The 27,917-nt window shown below is 48.1% G+C and overlaps 1 protein-coding gene and 1 pseudogene across 1 annotated transcript; both read right to left on the reverse strand.

The window, feature by feature from the left end:
* Nucleotides 1–41: 41 nt before the first annotated feature.
* On the reverse strand, nt 42–26,198 carry CRELD1 (cysteine rich with EGF like domains 1). Its single transcript, XM_066614238.1, has 11 exons — nt 26,098–26,198; nt 19,431–19,631; nt 19,053–19,135; nt 15,538–15,648; nt 13,577–13,668; nt 12,880–13,056; nt 11,793–11,888; nt 11,490–11,573; nt 8,198–8,293; nt 3,069–3,215; nt 42–2,031 (listed from the first exon to the last, which is right to left on the reverse strand). The coding sequence occupies exons 2-11, from the start codon at nt 19,569–19,571 to the stop codon at nt 1,811–1,813; spliced, it is 1,248 nt and encodes a 415-aa protein (XP_066470335.1). The 5' UTR covers nt 19,572–19,631; nt 26,098–26,198; the 3' UTR covers nt 42–1,810.
* LOC136642404 (5S ribosomal RNA) lies at nt 16,926–17,049 on the reverse strand (annotated as a pseudogene).
* Nucleotides 26,199–27,917: the final 1,719 nt, after the last annotated feature.

The raw sequence follows: 27,917 nt of genomic DNA on the forward strand, positions 1-27,917 counted from the left end.
CAAACCACACAGCCTATAAGAGAAACAGCCAGAACCACATGGGGTGTGTAGAGAGACCTTTAATTTTCCTGAGATATGGATGGACAAACAGTGCTGTGAGTGGACAGGTGAAAAGGGGCAAGGATCGACATGCAGGCCACTCGGGCTTCCTCTGCCTCACACACTGCCACTGGAAGCCTCAGAGTTGTTCTACACATTTTGCACAACAAGGCGGTAGAATTCTGGATTGTATTTCTGCAGCACAGAAGCATGTGCCGTATTTTTTTAACACAGGTGTCCCCCCATATCCAGTCTCCGTGGTTTCAGTTATCTGCAGTTCTCCAAAAGCCTCACCCCCTCGCCCAATTAACTTCCATTTTCTTCCTGTTAAAGCAGCCATCAGCGACATAGCTAATGATTGTGTAGCCCGATGCCGAGCTCAAAATGATGCCCCAGAAGTGATGTCACACCCGGGCTTTTAAAAAAGTGGAAATCGGGGGGGGGGGAACCCGCTTCCTCCTCCAGCAGCTTGCCACCCACTTGCTCTGCACTCTCTCCCCAGCCAGTGGCTTAGCTAAGGCATCTATCTGCCACCTGGAGTCAAAGAAGATTTTGTAGCCCCCCCCCCCTCCATGCCCCCCTAAAGCTTGTTGCCCGGTGCAATTGCTACCCCCTGTACCCTCTTAGCTATGCCACTGGCAGGCACGCTTCTTGCTTTTACACACGCTGCAAGAGGAACGTGACATGAAGGCAGGCAGGCAGGCAGCCTGCACACTAGGGTGAGGAGACTAAGCAAATGTTAACAGGATGCAGTTCCTGCTTCCTGTTATCATTCCGACTATACCCCCCCCCCCAGCATGCTGGCTGCTTCCCAGCTTGTCATGTTCCTCTTGTAGCTTGTGTAAAAGCAAGAAACACACATGCTTTAAAATGAAGAAAATGGATGGTGATGGGTGCAGGGGGGAGAAGCTTGTAGAACACTGCACCTACAGGTTTCCTCCATATCTGTGGTTTCCATATTTGTGGTGGGGGGACCAGAACAGATTCCCTGCTGATACAGGGGGGACCCCTTTTCTTCCCTATATAAAATTAGAAGAAGAAAAAAAATCAGCCGCACCCAACCTCCACAAGTAGTAAGCTAGCCAATGAGGGAGAGGGAGAGAGGGCTATGCATGCCACACAATTCCCTGTAATTCAGCCGATTCCTGTAATGCAGCCGATTTACTGAATGATTTTTATGTGGGGAATCATTCCAACACATAACCCCCCCACCCGCAGTCCAGAATTCTACCACTCCAGCCGATCACCTGCTTCAGCAAAATGTGTAGAGCGGTCTCTGCCCAGGGGACAGCTCCTCAAAGAGCCAGCAGGGAGCGATGCCATCCCCACCCACCTCAAGTATCCCATTTTTCTCCTGGTCTGTTGACCAATGTGGGGGAGCCTCACCCTTCAGGAAAGGAGCATATCCGAGATCATCCCATACGCATGGAGGGCTGAGCCGGTCAGAGAGCAAAAGGGGCCCGTTCTGCAGGCCCACTGATGGCTACTTAGACACACCCATAAGGGGTCCCTGCTCCATGCCAATTCCGGTCAGTTCTCTTCCTCTCAGCCAGTACTAGGACTGCAGAGCGTGTTTCCTATTTCCACCTGGCACTGCATGCTGGGTAGAGGCTTCCATCAGCCCACATTGGAGTATAGACTGGCCTTCCCAATGCCTCCATCCTCTGGACTTAAGAGACCTCCTGGGGTGGGGAGTGGGGACAAGGTGTTCCTGCCCACCAGCTGGCTCTCTGAGGCAGGAAGGAGAAAAGAACATTCACTCCGCCATGCACTATCTGCCTTTGATGAAGCCGTCAAGCACCCGATCGCTGCGCTCGGACAGCCAGTAGCCAGCCATAGCAGCCACGGCGCCAATGAAGATGGCTGTGAAGACCATGTCGCCCTTGGCAGCGAGCGTGGCCAGCGCACAGATGATGGCGCCGAAGAACATCTGCTGCAGTACAACCACCTCGTCATCTGTGATGTCATCAAAGAAGCCTTTCTCAGGAGCATCTGTGGAACAAGGAATAAGGTGTAAGCAAAAGCAGGGGTCACATAGTCTTTGGTGGGCCTACCACCTTTCTATTGAAGGGATAGTTGAAAGCAGACACAATTTTAGAAGAAAAATCTTATCAAGGAGAGAGAGAAAGAGATACTCCTGTGATGTACCTGAGGGGGGACAAGGGGGACAAATGCCCCGGGTGCCAGGCTTGGGAGCAGCACTGCACCACCACTCACCCCTCCCCACAGCACCGATCTGAGGGTTGCCCTCAATGGCCTTTTGCCTAGAGGCATTCTGAGGGCCAGGGAAGTAGCACACTGCCTCCCTGACCCTCTGAAGTCCTCCTAAAGCCTTTGGTGGGTCGTAAATCATCAATTCCCATTTCACTGAGGAAATTGGAAGTGCCGCTTGTAAGCCCTTAGAAGGTGTTCTGAGGGCCATGGTCCCCAACCCTGATAATGTCTTCTAAGGGTTTATAAATGTCCATTCAGGTTTCCTCTGTGAAACTAGAAGTGATGTTTGATGGCCCTTTGAGAGCTTTACAATGCCTTCAGAGGGTCAGGGAGGCTGCGCACGGCCTCCTCAGGCCTCCGGAAGGGAGGCAGGGGGTGGCAGCCAGGCTGGTTGGGGTGGGCCAATAGCTTGCGGTTGTGGCCCCAAGCAGTACCAGGCCCAGGATCACCACTGAGAGATTCCACATTTAAATGCTACCCTTTCCCTTTTCAACTCTGCATGCTACATGCCCATATGTGAGTGTATAACCAGAGCACAAGTGCTAAAATAACTGGGATCCCCTTATTGATGGATGGTATTAATTTCATTATAGAGCTTGACAAGAGATGTGTAGTTAGGCAAGCACAGTCGGCCAGACCCTACAGCACAGCTTGGAGAACAGAATGGCTCCCAGTAGTACAGAAATTGACTATCCCCAAGTGAAAAGGACAAAACTGCTTCCTGGGGAGAGCACAGGCTCCAACTCCAAGAGGCACAGCTGCCCCAAATTAGCTAGAGAACATACACTGACAGAGTGTATGCTGGTGAGGTTTACCTGGAGGTTTGTCTTCCACACAGATTCCCTCCTTGCGCACATATCCCTCTGCGCACACACACCGGTAACTGCCGTCCGTGTTCTCACAGGCCTCGTTGGCGCCAGCACACACTGGTTCCTCCACTTCACTAGCACATTCATCCACATCTGAGAGGGGGAGACAGGAGTCATGCTAGGTAGTTGGGAGCCATTAATGCTATACATGCCCCAAATAACCTCTCTAGGCTCAACCCACTTCATATTGTGGAAGGACCACCATTCTCCAATCTCATCTACACAACACTGCTCACTAAACTACTCCGGAGTGCACCCATGTCGACAGATTTTTGCTGAGTTCAAACAGCTGCTTCCACCCCCAATTTAAACAAAACATCTTTCCTGTCAGCTTCCTATTTTAAGTGAATTCTTTTTGCCTCTCACTACAAAAACTAACCTAAGCCCTATTCAGTTGGGCTGTAAACCTGCCAAACAGCCAGTATGAGCAGGCTGTTTTCCCTTAGTAAGAGCTAATTGGAGCACAAACCATAGGATCCCATGCAAAGTGTTCAAGTGCTTCCAACTTGTAATGGAAATCTTGGCAACACTGCTCAACTCTTGGCTTCCCAAGAGAAAAGGGACTCAAAGGGAGGGGGCGGGGCCAGAGGCAACTGAATGGCCTTGCTTTTCTGAGCTCTTGAAAGCTCTTGGGAAAGCATGCTATTTCCTGCCCAAAAACCATGGGTCTGAGGAGATCCGAGGATCAGTGATCAGGAGAGATTCGATCCTACAGATGGTGTATGGTTTCGGAGAGGAAGGGACCAGCCAGCCAACATCAATGTCGGTGTTGGTGAGGATTCATGCTGAAACTAAGCTGAAGGCCCCAAGCAGGGAAGGAAGTTGGAAGAACTAAGTGGGTGTTGTTCTGCTGTGTGTGTCTGGCATTGATTGATTAATTGACTGCCTTGATTAAGCTTTTGCCCAAGGGAAGAAGAAGGAGGGACAGGTTTCCCCACTCTGGGAAGAGGCAAAGGGGGGAGGCTTTCTCAGATCATTTGTTTATTTGTGTGAGAAGAAGTTTTGGAGGAGACCTGCTGAGCTTGTTATGGAAATGTGAGAGAATAACTCTAACTTTACAAATCTAAAACTCTTTGGATTACAAATTAATTGTTTTGGAATATAAACTTTGCTTTGAAATGCTCAGTTTCATTTTCCTGTGGAGATCTTGGAGTGCCTGTGGAGAGGGTTGGAGATCTGCATTTCTTTTTTCTGCAAAAGTGGTTTATTGTTTTGAATTCCTCTCACTATCTCCTGGAATGCGGTTGATATAGCAACAAATGTAAGCAATAGATTCAAGATAACAGAATAAGAAGAATAGAACATCAGGGACATCTAGTGGATTTAAAAAGACATTGCAAGGATAAGAACAGGACTTGACAAGTGAAGTAAAGAGGATGATACGCTGAGGACATCTAGTGGCGTTAAAAATATTGTAAGGCAAAGGTTTATTTGACTTAAAATTTCCGTGTGTTGGTTTTTATGGGTGAACAGTTGATTTTAAGATGATGTGATGTGATGTATGGGTAACTGATAGTGATATAAGTGATAACAGATATTTCAGTTTTACGGGAAAGAAGATATAAGAAGGAAGAAAAAGGATGACAGGAAAAGGAGCGAAAGTTAGGGGCTCTCCCGCCCTGGAGTCAAGCTTGGGAAAACTAACACAAGAGGAACCGAAAGGGAAAGATTGGAAGTAGACAACACAAGACAATATAGAAAAATTAGTGGTGATGGGACAGCAGCACACAAATCGATTTCTGCAGGTTCAAGCTCGTCTGGATGTTTTAACTACATAACTAAATGATCTTAGTGTGCAACTGAAAGCCGTTAAAGATCAAGTAGATGAGAATATACAAAAGATTAGAAAATTAGAAAAAAAGACAACAAAAGATCAATCTAGAATACTGGAGACAGAACAAAAACAATATGATGGAGAGGCAATTTCAATGGAATTTCAGATGGAGAGTGCAGCTTGAGTGGTGAGAATACAAAATGTACCAGAACAGAAAGGGGAAGATACACGACATCTGATTGGTGATTTAATATCAGAGTGGATCCACACGCCAACAGAGATACTCATGGATCTGGATTCAGCGAGAAGAGCGAGCACTTTTTATCTAAGAAAACATGAACTACCAAGAGAAATCCATGTGAAATTCATCAGAACTTTTTACAGAAATAAAATATTGAAGATCTCACAGGAAAAGGAATGGATGGTGGAGGGTAGCAAAGTGAAAATTCTGAGACATGTCCCATGGAAAGTGAGAAAGAAGGGAAAAGAGTATGAAGAGCTAGCAAAATTTTTAAGAGGAAAGTAAATACCATATAGATGACTTCTCATGGAAGGTATGTTTTTTCAATTCCAGTCACAGAGATATAAATTCAACAGTGAAAGCAGAAATTGAGTACAGTGATGAAAGGTGAGACGAGAAATGAAGAAAATGAGGAAGAGGAACTGAGAAGAAAAGAACTAGAAAGTGTAGAAATGGAGCTGGAAGAAAAGAAATCAGATGTTTCAGAGACAATTGAGGAATCAGAGAAGGAAGAAACTAGAAGGGCAACGAGGCACTCACCGATAGCAACAAGAAGACAAAAAGAGAAGGTGAATAGTAAAAAGAAACATGATGGTTAAGGGAGGATGGAGTATTTACTCTGTCAACATAAATGGCTTAAATTCACCTCAAAAACGAAAGAAAGTCTTCCTTCAATTGCAAAAGTGATTTGCTTAATATCACCTTAGATATTATAGATAAAGAAAATGATGTGTATTTAGTTATTATGATAGTAACTGCTGTAAGGATTTTATATGCTAGATACTGGAAAGATATTAAAATTCCAATGAAAGATGAATTAATAGAGAAAATAATGGATGTGGTGGAAATGGATAGGAGCCGGAGTCCCTGAGGCAGTTCGTGGCTAAACACAATCACGTTCTGGCAACTCCTGCGACGCCGCTGGAACCAACCGTATTGGCCTCTGCCTCTCCATTGGACCATTTCAATGACGTGGAGAGGGGGGGATTTGCTGCATGGGTAACAGCCTATCCTCCATACCTACTTTACCCAGGCTTCACGCACTGGAGAGGACACTCTGTTCTAGAACCACCATTCAGAGCGTGACACCATACTCTTCCGAGACTGAAGGATGCCAACAACAACAGAGATTTCGGATCAACAGCATAAACCAACACAGATAGTGCAATGGAGACCATTTTATGCTTGGTTGAAAATGAAGTTGTAGATGTATGAAATAGGGCATTTAGATGAATATATTGTATACATGATATATTACACACGACATTATATGATAGATAAATATTACTAAACTAGAAGAGGAACAAGATTTGAAGATATGTATTGATTGATCAGATATATTGATATATGATTGCCTGCACCCTCCAACGGTGTTTTTGTGTTGTTTGTGTGTGTTATGTATTGAGTTTGTGTTTGTTATGTGTTTGTATATATTTGTTGTTTTTATTTTGGAAAAGAAGAAAAAGAAAAAGAAAAGGGACTCAAAGGAGGAGGACGCTAATAGAAATGGACTGGAACAAGTTAGAAGCTCTAAATGTTGTGGTAGAAAGAAGTAGTCGTGCTATCAGAAAATGAGAACTGGTAGGAAAAGTACAGCAGTATTAGAAAGTGCCTCCCTCCACAACCCACAGAAAATACAGTCTTTTCTTTGAAAAGGTCAACAGGCATGTGGATGCGGGAGAACCCGTGGACATTATATATCTGGACTTTCAGAAGGCGTTTGACACGGTCCCTCACCAAAGGCTACTGAAAAAACTCCACAGTCAGGGAATTAGAGGACAGGTCCTCTCGTGGATTGAGAACTGGTTGGAGGCCAGGAAGCAGAGAGTGGGTGTCAATGGGCAATTTTCACAATGGAGAGAGGTGAAAAGCGGTGTGCCCCAAGGATCTGTCCTGGGACCGGTGCTTTTCAACCTCTTCATAAATGACCTGGAGACAGGGTTGAGCAGTGAAGTGGCAAAGTTTGCAGACGACACCAAACTTTTCCGAGTGGTAAAGACCAGAAGTGATTGTGAGGAGCTCCAGAAGGATCTCTCCAGACTGGCAGAATGGGCAGCAAAATGGCAGATGCGCTTCAATGTCAGTAAGTGTAAAGTCATGCACATTGGGGCAAAAAATCAAAACTTTAGATATAGGCTGATGGGTTCTGAGCTGTCTGTGACAGATCAGGAGAGAGATCTTGGGGTGGTGGTGGACAGGTCGATGAAAGTGTCGACCCAATGTGCGGCGGCAGTGAAGAAGGCCAATTCTATGCTTGGGATCATTAGGAAGGGTATTGAGAACAAAACGGTTAGTATTATAATGCCGTTGTACAAATCGATGGTAAGGCCACACCTGGAGTATTGTGTCCAGTTCTGGTCGCCGCATCTCAAAAAAGACATAGTGGAAATGGAAAAGGTGCAAAAGAGAGCGACTAAGATGATTACGGGGCTGGGGCACCTTCCTTATGAGGAAAGGCTACGGCGTTTGGGCCTCTTCAGCCTAGAAAAGCGACGCTTGAGGGGGGACATGATTGAGACATACAAAATTATGCAGGGGATGGACAGAGTGGATAGGGAGATGCTCTTTACACTCTCACATAATACCAGAACCAGGGGACATCCACTAAAATTGAGTGTAGGGCGGGTTAGGACAGACAAAAGAAAATATTTCTTTACTCAGCGCGTGGTCGGTCTGTGGAACTCCTTGCCACAGGATGTGGTGCTGGCGTCTAGCCTAGACGCCTTTAAAAGGGGATTGGACGAGTTTCTGGAGGAAAAATCCATTATGGGGTACAAGCCATGATGTGTATGCGCAACCTCCTGATTTTAGGAATGGGTTAAGTCAGAATGCCAGATGTAGGGGAGAGCACCAGGATGAGGTCTCTTGTTACCTGGTGTGCTCCCTGGGGCATTTGGTGGGCCGCTGTGAGATACAGGAAGCTGGACTAGATGGGCCTATGGCCTGATCCAGTGGGGCTGTTCTTATGTTCTTATGTTCTTATGTTCTTATGTTCTGTTCTACTGGCTAAATTACAGGGGTGGGACAGCAGTGAGAAAGCCACCTGGTGATAGGACTTACCAAGGCACTTGAAACCATCACGTTGATAGCCCTTGTTGCATTTCTTGCAGCGGGATGGTCCAGCACCCATGCAGCCAATGCAGGCCTTGGCACAGTCTGAAAAAAAAAGAAGAGGAAGGATTAAGGCTTGGGCAGAAGAACAACATTTTGTGGTGCAGGAAAGTCATAGTATGATCGCAGGTGCACCTAATGGGACCTCCAGCAAAAACAAAGCTTTCCAGATCGACCCTTGTCCTGAACAGGCAGCCCTTGCCATCGCTGCTTATAGGGAGAAGGAAACACTAGAATGGGGGAATTTCTGGGTTTAAGTCCTGAAGTTCAGTCTAGAAGTTCACTGGGTGGTAAAACTAGTAAATGCTTTTCCTATTCCAACGAAGGAGCGAGTGGTCCCACAGGTTACATTCTGAGTTTTGTCTAGGTTGGAGAACAAACCAAGGCATAGAGCTTCTATACTAGGTCTGTTTTTAGAGCCTGAAGTCCCTTGCCCAAGGCCAGCCATGCCAACATGAGTTATAGCCATCAAACCACGTCATGCAAACACTACCCCCCCCTTCAGACATAACACAGATACGCTGTTCCTTGGCTGCTCTCTTCCAATACACACTGCTTCAAAAGAAAAGAGAAATGCTAACTGGTTAAGAGGCACTTTTTCAAGTGGGTGCTCCTCTTTTATTTAGCAGGGGGAGAGTAACTGGCCCTCCTCACCCCAGCGGTGTCTTTTCTAGTGGCTGTCTGCTAGTGCTCTTTTGCATCTTTTCAGGGAGCTATTGTGAGGGAGCTCTTTACCGTATTTTTCGCTCCATAAGACGCACTTTTTCCCCCCCAAAAAGTGGGGGGGGGGAAGTGTGTGCGTCTTATGGAGCGAATACTGCAAAAAAAAAAAAAAAAAAAAACAACAACAACTGCAGGTTGGAAATGGCCCGGCTGCCCCTTCTCCACCACGGCGCTGCTCCCTGCCCGCTCACTCTGCTCTGCTCTGCACGGCTTCCCCGGGCAGTCAGAGGCTGAGCTGGCCGGGGGGCTCCTGCCTTCCCTCAGCACCCACACGGACTGTGGCAGTGCCGGACAGAACGCAAGGGCAATGAGCAGAACGCCCAAGCCCGCGTGTCTACTCAGAAGTAAGTCTCAGAGTCAGTGGGGCTCACTCCCAGGAAAGCGTGGGTGGGGTCACAGTCTCGCTGCCCAATCCTGTGCATGCCTACTCTGAAGTAAGTCCCATTAGAGTCAGGGGGGCTTATTCCCAGGAAAGCCTCTCTCTCCCCCCCCCCCAAGCCTGGAGCATCACAGCCTCTCTTTCCCCCAACCCCAAGCCTGGAGCATCACATCCTCTCTCCCCCCAAGCCTGGAGCATCACAGCTTCTCTCTTCCACCCCCCAAACCTGGAGCATCACAGACTCACTCTCCCCCCCCAAAGCCTGGAGCATCACAGCCTCTCTCTCCCCCCCAAGCCTGGAGCATCACAGCCTCTCTCTCCCCCCCCCCCCAAACCTGGAGCATCACAGACTCTTGCTTCCCCCCCAAGCCTGGAGCATCACAGCTTCTCTCTTCCCCCCCCCAGCCTGGAGCATCACAGACTCTTCCCCCCCAAGCCTGGAGCATCACAGACTCTTGCTTCCCCCCCCAAGCCTGGAGCATCACAGACTCTTCCCCCCCAAGCCTGGAGCATCACAGACTCTTGCTTCCCCACCCCAAGCCTGGAGCATCACAGCTTCTCTCTTCCCCCCCCCCCAGCCTGGAGCATCACAGACTCTTCCCCCCCAAGCCTGTAGCATCACAGACTCTTGCTTCCCCCCCCAAGCCTGGAGCATCACAGACTCTTCCCCCCCCAAGCCTGAAGCACCACAGCTTCTCTCTTCCCCCCCCCCAAAGCCTGGAGCATCACAGACTCTTGCTTCCCCCCAAAGCCTGGAGCATCACAGACTCTTGCTCCCCCCCCCAAGCCTAGAGCATCACAGACTCTCTCCCCCCCCCCAAGCCTGGAGCATCACAGCCTCTCTTTTCCCCCCACCCCAAGCCTGGAGCATCACAACTTCTCTGCAACACAAACACTTTCCCCCCTCTCTCACACACACAGGCTGCCCCCTTCTCTTACACACACAGATGCTCTGCCCCCCCACACACACTCACACAGCAGGGGAGGGGTGCTTTCACTCACCTCATCCAGCATCTGAATGTAGGCCCTCCCCCCCTGCCATCACAAAGAAAAAACTGTCCCCTTGGTCAGAATGCCAGTGTTCGCTTATTGCACAAGCCCCAGGTAAGGCTCGGTTCTCACCATAAATCCAGAGGTTTGTTGTGTCTTGAGACTTCAAGTTGTGGTTGGACTTTCCACTTGTTCATTTGTATTGGAATCACGGAAGAACTGGGGAGGAGGTAGATGTGGTGCCAGCAGTGGCCCCTTTAAGGGTAAGGCCTGGGCATCCAGTAGAGTGTGCTGCACAGCTGCAGCCACTGGAAGGCAATAGGGCCCCCAGGGATATAAGGAGTACCTGAGGCAGAAAGGGTTTGTGGGTTTTGAAGGAGTGCAGGTTGGAGGTAGAAGAGGAGACTGACTGGGTTTATTGAATTTGGAATCTGACTGTGGATTGTGACTGGACTTGGATACCCTGACGGATTTGACTGACCTACCTGGAACCTGACCTTGGACTGTAATTTGGCTTATTGGCTCTGGACTCTGATTTGGCAACTCTGATTGATGGGACTGATTTACTTGGCATCTGTGGACTGGAACTGGACTCTTAACTTTTGCTTGCTGCACTGGTGAGTTGCCCAAGGGGGACTGATCAGCCTTAAGCGGGCACGAGGCCCAGTGGATTGGAATTTGGCAGAACATCATTGTAACAGGAAGATAATGTGATCCCCTATTTGTGTGCACCTGCTTTTGTGAGCTTCATAAATTCTGACTCCAGCGATGATGAGTTCTTGGGGTTTCCAGAAAACTAGAATACTCAAACCTTTAAGTCTCTCCATTTGTTAATGACAGTGATAATGGTTCTTAATGCCACTGTTGACTGCTGTTCACTTTACATGGTTCAAATGTTATTCTGTTATAGTTTATTAAATACTTTATTACACTATTTGGTTCAGAATATTTTTTTCCTGTTTTCCTCCTCTAAAAACTAGGTGCGTCTTATGGGCGGGTGCGTCTTATGGAGCAAAAAATACGGTAGTTATTTGATTTTCTCTGTAAACCGCATGGTGAACTTTTCATTGAAACAGTATATAAATACAGTTGTTGATAATGATGATGATGATGATGCGCATAGTACTCATGCAGGCTTAGAGTCCTCACCTTGGCACTCATAGGAGCCTTCCGTGTTGACGCAAAACTGGTTGGCGCGGCAGTGTGCCATTTCTGTGCCACATTCATCTATGTCTGTGCGAGACAAAGAAAGGCATCAGAGCTAGCGATCACACAAGACACTTTCACCTCATGCTCCATATTCATTCTCTTGGTGACAGTGCAGTGCGCCACCCACCCTCGGCCTCAGTGACCTATATGGAGAACGCATGGCACCTTGAAATGTTTAACTCCTTTTTCAAGGTTGCTCAGAAACCATGGGTTTTTCCTTCAGGCATAGTCCCACAAGCTCACCAATGCATCTCCGGTCATGCAGCATCCAGCCTCTTTTGCAGCGTAGACAACTTGAATCTTCAGGGCCTGAACAGCGTCCACAAGCTCTGTAGCATTCTGGGTGGGAAAGAGGTCATAACTGGGGGGGGGGGGGGAGAAGACAGAACAAAAGCCTCCACCCTGCTTCCCCCACTTCCAAGCCCAGATAGGCGTACTGGTTAGCAACTGTCCCAGCATACAAACCTGCACACCAGTTCACTGCCCACAGGCATAAAATTATATAGGAAGGAGAATGACGTAAGCAGGAAATGCAGACCACTAAGTGAAGTAAATACAGGACATGGGGACATTTCCACTTAATTTATTCTCACTTGGCAGTCAAATAGTGAAGCAGGCCCTGCTCCCATACATGGATGTAACAGCCTAACTCCAGCAAATTAATATCCATAAATATAGAGCTCAGATGGGAAAGAAGGCTGAGTGTATAGGACAGGGACAGAAATTCACTGCCAGTGCCAAGCACCCATTTTAAAATATTATTTTAGTAAATAATAATGTTGGAATCAGTACTTCCTTTCAGCAGCCAGCTGGGGAAAAAACGGCTACTCAAAGCATGGGAGTCTTATCTCTGGGAATATACTATGGACTTGTTCATACGAACAGCCAACTATTGTCAGTTTGGATCAGGAACGCAGCCTGAAGCCTTCCTATGTCACATACTCCCTTTCCTCCTTACCTTCTTGGTTTGCACAGCAGAGGACACCCCAATTTGTTTAAACCACAGGAACAAAACCGGGAGCTGTGGTTTAACTCTGGCTCACAAGCCAGGAGTTAAACCACAGTTCTTGGCTTTGAACAAGCCAAGGAGCTGTGGTTTAAACAAGCCAGCATGTAAATGTCACAGCTTATCTGTTGACTTTTACACTTTACTTAACAGGACATTATGGAGATTTTTCAGAGGCACACAGTCAAGGAAGAGAAGAAAAGAGGGGAAGGGGTGGGAGTGGGAAGTCACTAACCAGAATGTGCAACTAGCCAGCAAGGGGCAGTAGAGCTTCCATTTCCAGGGCCCGCCCCCAGTCCAGCCCAGCACGGGCACGCTACATACCCGCACATACCAGGTGGCTGTCGTTGCGAGCAGCTTCATAGTAGCCATCTCCACACTCAGAACAGAAGGGACCCCCATAGCCCGCCTGGCACATGCACAGGCCAGTGCCCCCACGGGTGCCATCACCGTCACACTGCCCGTAGCCACTGCAAGGCTTCTGGGTTCCCCCAGGGCAAGCTGTAGAGACATATGAGTAAAGGTGGGGGATAAGTGATTCTTGGCCTTAATCTGTGCCATGGAGACCTCCCAACCTGTTACCTATTTCCCCTTCCCATTCTATACACACTTTCTTTATTCTATCTCATAGCAACTGTTCTGTTCAAAACTGCCAGCTCCCCCCCCCAACAACAACAACTTCTCTTTTCTTAAGAGGTGGTCAATTAACACTGGCTGGAATTCAGCACAGAGCCTCCCCAAAGCACACCTATCCTAGATGAACAAACCACTGCAGATTTCTCCAGGTTTAGCAGCCTTTCACAGAATTATAGCTACTATAACTCTGTACAAGTAGCAATGGAAGGCCTACCCCAAAATTTAGTCCCTCCCCAGTAAACCAGTCAGAAGGTCTGTGACATGCCCCACATAGCAAACGTTGATCCCCTCTCCCAGTGAAGAACTGGGGGAGCCCCCATTCATCTGCTCAGTACACATACACATGCGATCACTGCATGAGACAACGACTGTTGTAACAACTCACTGTGGCAATCTGACCCATAGGTGCCAGGCGGGCAGCATAGTTTCAGGGCATCCATACAAAGCCATTGGAAAAAGTCAGGGTGCTGCAACTGCCTGGGGAAAGAAAGCCCCTGTTACTGCTGCCCCACAGCCCATGCTGTCTCATGAGTTATGCAATCCCTCTGCTGTGCCTGAGAATGGAATTTCCAGGAACAAGGAAGCAGGCACATCCTAGAGGCACATTCCATAGCAGGTTGGTTTTGGGGTGTTTTAGGCATATATTAAAAGAGCACACTTTCCCCAAGATCCTGGAACAGTTTAACCTGCACCCCTACTTTATTTAGTCCACTATTACCATATTTGTTAAGGCCCAACATGTCATTTCCCATAGTCCACTTCCCCCTTCTCCAGCCCCATCTTGCTGGGCAGCTGCTGTTCCTGCTTTCCCATTAACTCCTGGCTACAGGCCCACTGGAATGCTTACCCACCCTCTTCTGCTTCTGAGATCCTGTAACTGTGAGTTCATCTCCCTGCAGATTTGCATTCTGTGGACAAGCAGCACTTAGGTAGAGCCAAGAAAAGTCCACACCTGCAACAACTCACTGAAGCAAGAATGCTGCTTGATTCTTTCCCCACCCACTACGAGGGCCATCATGCAGAAGTCGAACACATGCTTTGCATGTAGAAGTTTCCAGGTTCAATCCCCTGATATCTCCAGTTTATAAGGATCTTGGATAGCAAGCATGGGGAAAGTCCTCCACTACACTATAGTTCAGGGGTGTCCAGAGTTTTTGGCAGAAGGGCCACATCATCTCTCTGACACTGTGTCAGGGGCCAGGGGAAAAAAAAAGAATTAATTTACATTTAAAATTTGAATAAATTTACATAAGTTTACATAAACGAATATATTAAAGATGAACTTATATGAATGAATGAAGGTCTTGCAATAGCCTATAAAAGGCCCTGCACAAAGCAAGGCTGGCCTTTCCTTTGCTGCCGCTACAGAATCACAGACGTGAAAGAACAAGCAGTGGAGGGAGCCCTCATCCCACAGCTCACACGAGAGGTCAAACAGTCACCCTCACGCTGAGAGCAGTTGCGTTGGGCCAGTGTGGGCTCCAACAAATCTCCGGAGGGCCAGACTCATTGGAGACTGGGGGCGCCCTGAGGGCCACATTGAGAGGCCTCGAGGGCCACAAGTGGCTCCAGGGCCAGGGTTTGAGCACCCCTGCTATAGACAGACCCAATGCCACTCCATATATACCCCATACAGTCTCCTAAGCAGGTTTCCATGAAGGAAGCAGAGCAGGAGGATTTCTCTATAACACAACAACATTTGAAAGTCACCTATGGAGCTGGTACCACCCATAGGGGATGGTGGCAGGGAAACAGCAGAACATCAGTGATTCCCCTCCCCAAAGAGCTGAATCTTGGAGAAGAGTCAAATGGTGGAGCCTTCGTAGGTTGGGGGCGGGGAAACTGCTTGCTTTAGTACCCTGCCATATAAACCCCTTTGCACATGGCAAAACTACCACACAAAGGAGAAATTTGCAGGGTCCCACTACTGTGGTCTGAAATGGCATGGTACAGCAAAGACTCACCGCATGCCCCTAAGGTCAGCCACCAGCAGCCTCAGAAACACCTGAGAGTTGAGGAAGGGTTTTTAACACAATGCTCCCCGCCTCCCAGATCTCTCTCCCAGAATCTTTGGCCTTTCACAATGTACTATCAGCTGCCTTGCAGGTCTTTTAGAGTAAGTGTGGTATAAGTCGTTAAAGTTGCTGCACTCTTTTTTTTTTAAACATGGCTGCCTATCAATAGCGGTACTAAACGGGAAAGGGCAAGGGCCCTTGCTGGCAGGAAGTATCAGAGGACTTCCCAAGTTCTGCTCCTTCCCACCACGTCTCCAGTCGGAGCTGCGCCAGCAGCAAACAGGAAAGGAAACCTCCTGTAACGGGCCCAGCCTTGCCCTATTCCACTCACTCATGGAACCACCAACGCTCCACATGCTCCTCACTCTGCTCCAGCAGCTGATGGCAGCCAAAATCAGTCGTGGAGCACACGCCCTCGAGCACCTCCAGCAGGCGTGTCTCACTAGAAGGGGAGAAATAGAGAGGGGGGGTGAGCGGCAAGGCAGCAAAACAGCCTCTCTACCACCCCAGAAAGCCTTGTTTCCCCTCCCCTCTTGATCCAAGCAGCCCACTCTCCCTTTGGTCCAATCTAAAGTGTCCATAAGCCTCTATGTCTAGCTGTTACACAGCTACAGCCTGAACTGCTCCCCTAGGGCAGGAGTTGGCAGTATGGAAGATAACCCCATAGGGAACTTGTGGGCGACAGCTGTGCTAGCATGGAACAGAGGTATGATATTTATCAGAGCAAAGGACATTTCCTTAACAACCTTGCAACAACAACCCTGTGAGGTAGGTCACCATTGCTCCCTTCTATGGAAAAATAATCTCAGAGCAAAAGCAGCAGGATCTCTTGATGAGGACCAACTTTGGAAAACAACTAATGAGCAAGCTTTCAGGTTCACCAGAACTCTTCATCGGGCTGAGGGGAGGTGATGGAGAGGCCGAATCTGAACCTTACCAGTAAAAGACAGAATGAAGAATGGGCTACACAAAGGCCACAATCTTATGCTCAATAATAAATAATAATAATAATAATAATACAGGTATTTATATACCGCCTTTCATGGTCTTCAGATTTCTCCTCAGATTTTATTTCAAGGCAGTTTACACAGGCAGGCTATACTAAATCCCTATAGGGATTTTTACAATTGACAAAGGTTCTGTCTTTCAAGAACTACAACATTTCAGATGGATCCTTTTATGATCTGGTATCACGTTCTGGCCTCCAGTTTCCTCCCACGCAAGCTGACAATCCTTCATATCTCACTTGAAGGGCGGCCTTAGAGCAGATGGAAAAACTCAGCTCGGCTTGTTAGCTGCTTCAAGGTCTCGCCGTTCACGGTGCTGGTGGCCTCGAACTGGCAACCTTCAGCTGTTATCTTCAGGCAAACGGAGGCTCTACCCTCTAGACCAGACCTCCTGCCAATGTATAGTGGCTGGGACTCATCAGGATTTCCAATTATGAGGAGGGGTCATAGCGCAGACAGAGCATCTGATCTGTATACAGAAGGTTCCAGATTCCATCCCTCACACCTCCAGGTAGGGATGAGAAAGATGTTAGTTTGAAACTCTGGGGAGCTGCTGCTAGTTGGAGCAGACAACAGTCAGACTCAGCATGGCAGCTTCCTACGATTTGGTGCAAATGCCCTGTGTCTGTGATGCTGTGCCAACATCAGAATTACATTGACTTGAGTGTGTAACTATGGTTGGCAACCTTCAGTCTCGAAAGACTATGGTATAAGCCTACAGCACCCGGTATTCCCAGGCGGTCTCCCATCCAAGTACTAACCAGGCCTGACCCTGCTTAGCTTCCAAGATCAGATGAGATCGGGCATGTGCAGGGTGTGTAACTAGGACCATAGGAATGGCCTGTCAGGTCAGATCATGCTTGGTGCAAAAAGATCACGCTTTCTTCCTCCCCCTCCAATCTCTTTTCTTAACAACTGTCTCCCTCTCCTGTATCATCATCCCCTTTGTCACCCCAATGACCCTTGCAAAATAAAATTAGATTCAAGTATGCAAATAGAGGAGGGAAGGGAATACATAAGACACCTTTAACTGTCTAGCATCCTTTATTCAAAGGGCAGAATTTTGGCTTCGCCAATTCAAAATACAGGTTTTTTTCCAGAAAGGACGAGGAAAGAAGTGGAGCACAGAAGTAAATCTGTATGCTGGCAAAGAGTTAGACTGAGAGCCATCTGGAGTTGAAGGAGCAACTGATAGTTATGCCCTGCACTGAGATCAGTGGAAAACTTGCCCAGAGCCAGATCCTCTGTTTTTCCTACCTCCACCAAATCCTGAGTACCCATGTACCATAGCGACTAAGAAAGATGACTTATGTGGCAGACATAATGTATCGGCCTTGCAACTGAGATGACTGATGTTGCAGACATAATGTATCGGCCTTGCAACTGAGATGTGCACCAGCCAATGGAATGCTGAGTCAGCTTTGCACCTCCTCCATGTCTGAGATGGACTGTTTGCTTTTAGCTTTAAATGTGAAGCATGAATGTCTATGCACTATGTCATAGTGCTAAAAGAGGTATTTATTTAAAGTGCAACACTGCTTCAGGTACCAAGGCAGGGATTTCTTGGTGACAACACAGGGAGCCAGCCATTCTGCAGCAATCACACCCAACCAGTTTGTTCCCAATTCAGGTAGGAACAGGTACCTTTGGACAGAATTTAGTGGGGGCACTTTCAGATCATCCCCACTGTTCTCTACATGCAGGGTGACCAGATACAATGGAGGGCACAGTGCCTATACCTTTAACCACTGCATAGAAGAGGGGATTTTGGCAGGTGCAGCTCAACATGAAAGGGTTTTATGCACCTGGTAAAATTCTCTCTTCTGTGCAATGGTTAAAGGTATAGGCACTTTGTCCTTCATTGTATTTGGTCACCCTGTCTACATGTGACATTTGTCTTCTCCCTAAGAATGTAATTCCTGGCTCAGATCTCATCTCAGTCATGAATTCATTAAGAGGCCACTGGCAAGCCACTCCGTGTGCCTCAGAGCACCAACAGTTGGCAACCTTCAGTCTCGAAAGACTATGGTATCGCGCTCTGAATGGTGGTTCAGGCACAGCGTCTAGTGTGGCTGAAAAGGCCGATTCGGGAGTGACAATCCCTTCCACACCGGGAGCAAGTGCAGTCTGTCCCTGGTCTGTCTCCCTGGCTATGGGCCTTCCTTCTTTGCCTCAGTTTATGGCCTTTCCCAGTTTGAAGAGACACTTTGCCAACAGTCTGAGGCAAAGAGGCAAAGAAGGAAGGCCCACAGCCAGGGAGACAGACCAGGGACAGACTGCACTTGCTCCCGGTGTGGAAGGGATTGTCACTACCGGATTGGCCTTTTCAGCCACACTAGACGCTGTGCCAGAACCACCTTTCAGAGCGCGATACCATAGTCTTTCGAGACTGAAGGTTGCCAATACAATACAATGTTGGCCAAGTGCAATATGCACCTGCATATGGCACCTGCAATATGCACCTGCACCTGCAATATGGGGATAATCATACTGACCTACCTTACAGGGTTGTTGCCACAATGATCAGGAAATATATGTAAAGTACTGTATGAATGCATGTTATTATAATTTACCTTCTGTATTCATAGCCACAAGGACTAGAAACTTGTTTTTTAAATCACAAATTTGGGTCCTGTAGGGGTTCTTAGAACTCCACCCAAGAGACTATAAGTCACACAGCCCACCTTAAATGAAGGACTCATGCCCAAGGAGATCTTTTTGATCCCTTTTATAATCAGGATTTTGGGAGGGTTTGCCATCTCCCCAGGAAGATGCTGATTCAGTGCAGTTTGCAACAGCATCTCATCTACGGCCTGGCGCAACCCAGACCCCAGGTCACCTGTTTGCATATTTTGCAAGCTTCTCTTCTTCCCAGGCTGTGTTCCCGCCCCCGAAGTTCTCTCGCTGTGTCCGCTCCAGGCCCTGGGAAGGCAGGAGAAGGCTCACAGCAATCCCAAAGCTAGTTTTTCCCCCAAAAAACACCAAGCGCAGCAACCCTCTGCACCATCCCAGCATGCAGCAATCCCCAAAACCTTGCAACCTGTGCTTTGCAAACCGCCCCACTTCACCCCACTTTGGCATATCTTACACCAACTCTTATTCCAGTGCCATCTCCCAAATAGGGGTGGACTGGACACTAGTACTGGGCTGGTAAGTGCCCTCTTTGTGCAACCATATCACACCCCAGGCCAAAACAAAACTCCTTCCAGGCTCCCACCTTATCAAAATTGCTGGCAAGATCCCGACAGATCTGACAAGGCTCTTGCTGGAAAGATCCTGGGCTTGGAACCCAAAGGAGGAGCAAGAGAAAAGAGAGCGGAGCAGGCTGGACCCTCCTTGAAAGCAAAGCCATCTTCATGCCGGGGACAAGGCTGGAGAAAGACGAGCCATGAAGGAGTGGGCAGTCCTATTGAGAAAGCTGATGAGAGAAGGATTGATGGTCTCTGCGCAGTGTTCACGAGGTAAAGGTGGTGGGGTTCCTCCCCATCTCACCACAATTCTTGAATTATAGACTGAAAGTAGTACACATCACACATTCAATGTCAGAAATTCAGGATACAAACATTCTCCATTTTTTATATAAGCACTTGTATCCAGGTCTTTAAGAAGATGCTACCATACGTGTAACCTACTGAGCTCAATGCAATCCAGTAGTCATAAACCCTGGCCCACAATCAGCGCTGGTGCCAGAGTGCTGGAAGTCTGCTGGCCAGCTGGTTTCCTTGACAGGCATGGGGCCTTCACCTGTGCCTTACCTGGCTGATCTTTGCCCATAATAAAACTTCCATTTTCGCAGCCTGCCTGGGATGGTGAAAATATGAACATTATCAGGCACCTGGCAGGGCCCTCTACATGGCTAATGGGTTGCATTCAGCTTGGTACAGGCCTTTTTTGTAGGAAGGATCAGGTATCTGATTAATCTGTCTCTCCTGCCAGCTGCCACTTGGAGAAGCAGACCCTGCTTACATACGATATTTGATATTCAGTTTCCAAGGTCTGCAGTCAGCTTCCGAAACAGTGTTCAGGGCCCACCGCAGGAAAGCTTCGGCTAAAATGAAGGACTGTAGCTGATTTTTCTGCTGTGGCTGTCAAGCAGTCCTGAATCAGTAGCATACCTAGGGCATTTGACACTTGGGGTGGGTCACTCAAAGCAAAGGGTAGACCTGGCTTCCACTGGAGGGAGTTTCAAGGTAAAGGTCAGGTCTACTGGCTACTTGAATTAAAGGGTAGACCTGGCCTCTGCATTCCCTTGCCTTGGCGGAGGCCAGGTCTACTGGTCACTCAGTGGCACATTTGACACCCAGGGTAGATCAGCCTCCCCACCTTTGGTACACTACTCTCTGGATCATCACCTGAACCTAGAAGGTCGGGACTGACCAACCTGCTCTCTAGCTTTGGCTGCAGCAGGTCAGCAGAGCTCTCCTTCTGATGAAATGTGTCTGGGAAACCTGGTAAGGAAGACTAAAGGACAGTCCTAGGCTAAAGGCTGCAGTTTTCTTCTTCCTATTTTCGGTAGTCCATCTCTGCCACTGAAAACAAGTATTAGAGCTCAGCATACCTGTATATAAAGCTGCTCTGAAGAGAGGGGAAGGAAGACCAGTACAGAATGTTCTTGTATGAGTAACAAAGGACATTTTCTCTCTTTTCACTGGCCCTCTCTGGGTCCACAGTCTGTACCTGTTACTTCTAGAGAACTGTAGGTAACAGACAGCCAGCTAGGGCACAGACAGACAGAACAACAGCTCACATAACCAGGCCAGGGGAGAATTATTAGGAGATCAAGGACTTTGTTTTCATCAAACGACAATGAACAAGAATCAACTGGAAGTTTCTCCTCCTCAAGCGTCAATTTATGTATTCAAATAATTTATATCCCACCTTGTGTGAAGATATATGTCCAAGGTTAACAGTGCAACCTAATCTATTTGCGGGTGCTCAAGAAATGCTCTTAGTGAGTTGTGTTCATTGTCAATATTATTTATGGCACAATCCTATCCACGTCTACCCAGGAGTAAGTCCCACTGAGTTCAACAGGCCTCACAGCCAAATCCTATGCCTGTCTACTCAGAATTAATCCTATCCAATTTTCCAGCACAGATGCAGCTGCAATGCAGCCCCAAGGTAAGGGAACAAATGTTCCCATACCATAAGGGGGCCTCTGTGTCTGCTGCCCCACCACAAGATGCAGTGCATGACCCACTGGCACAGCTGCACCAGCACTGGAAAATTGGATAGGATTGGGCCCTAAGTCTCATTATATTCAATGGGAATTACTCCCAGGTTTAGGAGTAAGTTTAGGATTGCAGCCTCACTCCCATTTAAGTGTGTAAAGGACTGCAGCAGTAACTTTTCTCTTCCTTGTCTTTGGAAACTGGGCATTCTTGGGGTAGCAGCAGAAGGAGGAGGAGTAGTGAGGGGAGTAGTGAGTAGTGATAATCTTCAATTATCCTCATATAGACTGGGTCAATTTGTGTTCTGGTCATGAAAAGGAGACTGGATTTCTTGACGTGCTAAATGACTGTGTGAGCAGCTAGTCATGGAGCCCACCAGAGGACAGGTGACTCTGGATTTAATATTGTGCGGTACACAGGACCTGGTTAGAGATGTCAATGTTACGGAGCCGTTGGGGAACAGTGATCATGCTGCGACCCATTTTGACTTGCACGTTGGGGGAAGAATACCGGGCAAATCTCTCACAAAAACCCTTGACTTCCGATAGGCGGACTTCCCTCAAATGAGGAGACTGGTTAGAAGGAGGCTGAAAGGGAAGGTAAAAAGAGTCCAATCTCTCCAGAGTGCATGAAGGCTGCTTAAAACAACAGTAATGGAGGCCCAGTGGAAGTGTATACCGCAAAGAAAGAAGGGCTCCACTAAATCCAAGAGGGTGCCCGCATGGCTAACCAGCCAAATTAGAGAGACCGTAAAGGGCAAGTAAGCTTCCTTCCATAAATGGAAGTCTTGCCCTAATGAAGAGAATAAAAAGGAACATAAACTGTGGCAAAAGAAATGTAAGAAGATGATACGGGAGGCCAAGCGAGACAGTGAGGAACGTATGGCCAGCAACATTAAGGGGAATAATAAAAGCTTCTTCATATATGTTAGAAGCAGGAAACCCGCCAGAGAAGCAGTTGGCCCTCTGGATGGTAAGGGAGGGAAAGGGGAGATAAAAGGAGACTTAGAGATGGCAGAGAAATTAAATGAGTTCTTTGCATCTGCCTTCATGGCAGAAGACCTCAGGCAGATACCACTGCCCGAGCAGCCCCTCCTGACCAAGGAATTAAGTCAGATAGAGGTTAAAAGAGAAGATGGTTCAGTTGATAATTGATAAATTAAAGATCAATAAGTCACTGGGCCCTGATGGCATCCACCCAAGAGTTATTAAGGAATTGAAGAATGAAGTTGCTGATCTCTTGACTAAAATATGCAACGTCCCTCAAAACGGCCACGGTGCCAGAAGATTGGAGGATAGCAAATGTCACACCAATCTTTAAAAAGGGAAAGGGGGGGACCCGGGAAACTATAGGCTGGTCAGCCTAACATCTATACCGGGTAAGATGGTGGAATGCCTCATCAAAGACAGAGTCTCAAAACACATAGACGAACAAGTCTTGCTGAGGGGGAAGCAGCACGACTTCTGTAAGGGTAAGTCCTGCCTCACAAACCTTTTAGAATTCTTTGAAAAGGTCAACAGGCATGTGGATGTGGGAGAACCCGTGGACATTATATATCTGGACTTTCAGAAGGCGTTCAACATGGTCCCTCACCAAAGGCTACTGAAAAAACTCCACAGTCAGGGAATTAGAGGACAGGTCCTCTCCTGGATTGAGACCTGGTTGAAGACCAGGAAACAGAGTGGGTGTCAATGGGCAATTTTCACAATGGAGAGAGGTGAAAAGCAGTGTGCCCCAAGAATCTGTCCTGGCACCGGTGCTTTTCAACCTCTTCATAAATGACCTGGAGACAGGGGTGAGCATTGAGGTGGCTAAGTTTGCAGATGACACCAAACTTTTCCGAGTGGTGAAGACCAGAAGTGATTGTGAGGAGCTCCAGAAGGATCTCTCCAAACTGGCAGAATGGGGAGCAAAATGGCAGATGCATTTCAATGTAAGTAAGTGAAAAGTCATGCACATTGGGGCAAAAAATCAAAACTTCACATATAGGCTGATGGGTTCTGAGCTGTCTGTGACAGATCAGGACAGAGATCTTGGGGTGGTGGTGGACAGGTTGATGAAAGTGTCGACCCAATGTGCGGCGGCAGTGAAGAAGGCAAATTCTATGCTTGGGATCATTAGAAAAGATATTGAGAACAAAATGGCTAATATTATAATGCCGTTGTACAAATCGATGGTAAGGCCACACCTGGAGTATTTTGTCCAGTTCTGGTTGCCACATCTCAAAAAGGACATAGTGGAAATGGAAAAGGTGCAGAAGAGAGCGACTAAGATGATTACTGGGCTGGGGCACCTTCCTTATGAGGAAAGGCTACGGCGTTTGGGCCTCTTCCGTCTAGAAAGGAGACGCCTGAAGGGGGACCTGATTGAGACATACAAAATTATGCAGGGGAAGGATAAAGTGGATACAGAGATGCTCTTTACACTCTCACATAACACCAGAACCCTGGTTAGGAACCAAGAGTTAGGATAGACAAAAGAAAATATTTCTTTACTCAGCGTGTGGTTGGTCTGTGGAACTCCTTGCCACAGGATGTGGTGACAGCATCTGGCCTGGATACCTTTAAAAGGGGATTGAACAAGTTTCTGGAGGAAGAATCCATTACGGGTTACAAGCCATGATGTGCAACCTCCTGATTTTAGAAAAGGGCTATGTCAGATGCAAGGAAGGGCACCAGGATGCAAGTCTCTTGTTATCTGGTGTGCTCCCTGAGCGTTTGGTGGACTGCTGTGAGATACAGGAAGCTGGACTAGATGGGCCTATGGCCTGATCCAGTGGGGCTGTTCTTATGTTCTTATGAGGGGGCAAGACCTTTGTTATCCCTGGATATCCTGGCACTGCTTCTTAATTCTCTTAGGTTAGACGAACCTAAGCTTCTAACCCCTAGAGATGCTTAAAAACAAATAAACATCACATTTATTATTGTTTTTTAAATATTCATAAAATAAACCCCTACCTACCGTGGTAGTCAAAAGCAAACATAAATACAAATTTGCAACACTTTTTAAAGATACCTAGATTTGGGCTGGAATCACCATCCATCTGCTTGCTGTCCAGACAAGGGGTGTCAAACATAAGGTCTGAGGGCCGAATGTGGCTGTGGAAGCAATTTATCCAGCCCCCCTTTATAATTGTGCTCTCTCAGTGTGATAATTGAACTTTCTCATATCTTGAAAATATGAACAAAATTTGCACATTTTCTCTTTGGTCATTTGCAGCTAATGAGTTTCTATGTGAGAATAAACTGCTTATTTCTGGCCATCAATGGCTTAATGATGTCCCTTCAGGCCTTAGCAGGCACCATGAATGCTAACTTTGGCCCTCTGTAAGAAACAAGTTTGACATCCCAAGTCAAGTAGGCACCAATTTCAGGCTTGAGGCCCATGAATTCAATTTCCTTGGGGAATCTCAGGATGCAAACACGGATATCGGCACCCATAATTTGCTGGCTGGCCTGCGCTAACATACAATCCATTGTACAATGTACAATCCATATTTGGTATTAGTTAATCCACAACTAGCCTCAGTGCTATTCTCACATCCCTTTTAGCATTCTTGCAGTCTGATCAGATGCATGTTTGCTCAGAAGTCAGATCTGCCGTGGTACTTGGCCAAAGATTAGTAGGAAACCACAAATTAGAATGAAGCCGTCTGGAGCATAAGGCATTAGGAAGCAACAATGTATAATGATCCTGTATAATGGTCCTGTATAATGTTAAGGTTTCAGTCCTATGTGCATTTCCTTGAAATGAATTCCCACTGAGCTAAGTGGGAAATATCCCAAACAAGCATTCAAGACTAGGCCGCATGAGACTCTGGCCAGAAGAGATCAAGCTTCCGGGATATTTCTCTATGCCCAGACAGAACCTCTAAGAGGAATTTTATCAGGGGTGACAAAGCTTCTTTTGGGCCCCTTCCAAAGGGGGAAGGGGCAAAACAGAGCAGGGAGAAGAGGTGATGGGGCAGGTGGAACAGGGCAGGGAGGGGGCAAAACAGGGCAGGGGGAGGGTGGCAACAGCTGGAAAAGTCACCAGAGCCCAGGTCTACCCACCAAGTAGACTTGGCTGGCCTCCCAGTCAGCCTGGCCTCCCTTCTGCATCCCATGAGACAAGCTGAAATCTGAGGAAATTTCTGAGTATCCAACTGACTTCTGCAGCAGCTGTAGCCCCAGTGCTGCATCCCTGAGCTCCTGTACACACTGCTTCACGGCAAGCAGATCCATAAGCCAAAGAGCTACTGTGACACTGTGTTAAGGAGCGTCAGGGATGCATAAGGCTTGTGGGGCTGCTGTTGTCTTGTGCCCCTGGTGGCACCCCCAGCATCCTGCACGGGCAGTGAGTCTGGGTGAGATAGGAAATGTAAGATCCCGGGAAATCTCTGGGGCCCCTCCTTTGGCTCCTGGCGGGGCCCCCTTTTTGACTCTGGGCCCGTGTAAAGATGATCCCCTTCTCATGATCCCTGTAGGCAGACCAGAGATCTAGGACTGGCCTGGGCAGCTCCAGCCTCCCCCAGACTGGAAGGTGCTCTCGCCATAATCTGCAGGCAACACGCATTGCCATGGAAAGGCCAGACTAGGGACCAAGACCAAAGCCCCTCCTGCTGCCCAAGGCGCCGAATGCCCACCCGGCTCTTGGCACAAGCCCCCCCCCCGGGGGGGGAGAAGGAGGCTGCCTGTGCGCTCTGATCCCTCCCCAGAGGCGCTCAGCACCTACCTTCCCTGGCCCCTGGGGGAGCCAGCAGGGCGAGACCCGCAGGTTTTGCAGACGGGGCTGTTCCAACAGCAGCACCAGCGAGTGCCCCCCCCACTCCTCCTCCTCCTCCTGCCCAATGCACCGCAATCAGCTGGCAGGGCAGAGCCCGCCCCTCCACCAATGGCATCGGGCCATGTGCAGCCACATCGCTCTCTTCCCCATGAAGCCACCAATGGACGGGCACTGCTGAGCAGCACCTGTCGGGTGGCTTAAAGAGACAGCTGGGCAAGAGGCTGCACGTAGTGGAAGCGCACCGCCAGCAGGGCAGGCCCCGGGGACGGGCTCTGCAGCAGCCGCAGCGGCGCCCGAGGATGATTCCTCTCCAGGGGGAAAGGCCCCCTGCAGTGGCGTAGCTGGGGTGGGGCAAAGCAGTAAGTTCCGCAGGGATCCTCACCGCAGGTGCAAGGGGCCTCTTCCCTGCATTCCAGGCGGGGGGGGGGAAAGGAGGAATAGCTCCAGGGGAGGGGGCCCTCGCACCCTGCGGTGAGGATCCCTGCAAAACTGACCACTTTGCCCCCCTCTAGCTACGTCACCGGCCTCCTGCTGACATCAGACTCCCCCCCCCCCAAATATCAGGGACAAAGAGGCCCTGTGGGAAAAGGAAGGTGTCTGGGTTTCAGGGTGATCAGATGTCATAACCACAGAAGAGGACCAGGCACCCCAAAATGTAGGGCATCGAAGAAAAAGTTAGGATATGGCAAAGTAAAAGCTATAAACACTCGTATGTGCATTTCATGTGGTCAGTTTAAACTATATTACTTATTCTTAAAATCTAAAACTATATTGCATAGAATTGATTGATTACAAGAAGGCTCTGCACTGCCCACTCACAGGGAAAAGGAGGACACTGAAGTTCTTTTCCAGGACACAGTGTGTGTTGGCAACCTTCAGTCTCGAAAGACTATGGTATCGCGCTCTGAATGGTGGTTCTGGAACAGCGTCTAGTGTGGCTGAAAAGGTTGAAAAGGGAGTGACAATCCCTTCCACACCAGGGACACAAGGCTAAAAGAAAAGGACATGTCCTGGGAAAAGAAGATATCTGGTCCCTCTGCTGGATTTAAAACACCATTCCTGGTGTCCTGCCTTTAAGGATACCTCTGGCTACTCCAGTGTCATGTTTCAGAAGCGGATGGGCCGCTGCCTTCTGGAAGCCCACAGAGAGTAGATCACAGTAGCCCAGCCACTGGGGTTCAGAATCATCAGGAGCCCTCAGAACATGGAAATGCCCTTCAATAGCTGTGGCTGATAGACTACAATAGAGCCCATGGTAGATGCTGTGAATATGCAGCAACAGCAGCTGTATCCCCCTTTTAAGGTCACCTAAAAGGTCCATCTACTCCAGTATTCTGTATTTCTTACAGTAGCCCACAACAGCCTCTAGTAGTCACCTGTGCTCCTTGAAAGGAGGATAGACCTGTCAGGAGGATAGACCTACAGTTGGATAGACCTGTCCTCCTTGAGTTTTGTCCACTTCCCTTTTAAAGCAACCCAAGTTACAGGCCCTCACTGCATCTTGCGACAACAAATTCCACAAACTAAACCTGAGTTGGAGGCTCCTAGCACCAGCACATAAACATCAGTACTGTTTTGTTGTGTATGTCTCTATCTCTCTACCTGGCTGCTGAAAGTGAATTTTTCCCCTATAACCCTCTGGTTTTTTTAAATGGCTATCACGACCCACTGTATGCTTATTGTCAGGTTCTATCCTATCCCCATTTAGTTGATCTAAATTAGGACCATCATTCCACCTGGGTGAGTCTTCCTGAATGGAATGCTGCCTA

The sequence above is a fragment of the Tiliqua scincoides genome, chromosome 2 (genome assembly GCF_035046505.1).
Source record: "Tiliqua scincoides isolate rTilSci1 chromosome 2, rTilSci1.hap2, whole genome shotgun sequence".
In the NCBI taxonomy this organism is placed as follows: Eukaryota; Metazoa; Chordata; class Lepidosauria; order Squamata; family Scincidae; genus Tiliqua; species Tiliqua scincoides.

Excerpts from the sequence above, each read along its gene's own strand:
- CRELD1 (XM_066614238.1), bottom strand. The coding sequence starts at position 19,571 with ATGAAGATGGCTTTGCTTTCAAGGAGGGTCCAGCCTGCTCCGCTCTCT. Across the intron at positions 15,649-19,052 it reads CTTGCAAAATATGCAAACAG|TGAGACACGCCTGCTGGAGG; the intron begins GTGACCTGGGGT and ends CTCCCCTTCTAG. Across the intron at positions 8,294-11,489 it reads AGGCTCCTATGAGTGCCAAG|ACTGTGCCAAGGCCTGCATT; the intron begins GTGAGGACTCTA and ends TTTTTTTTTCAG.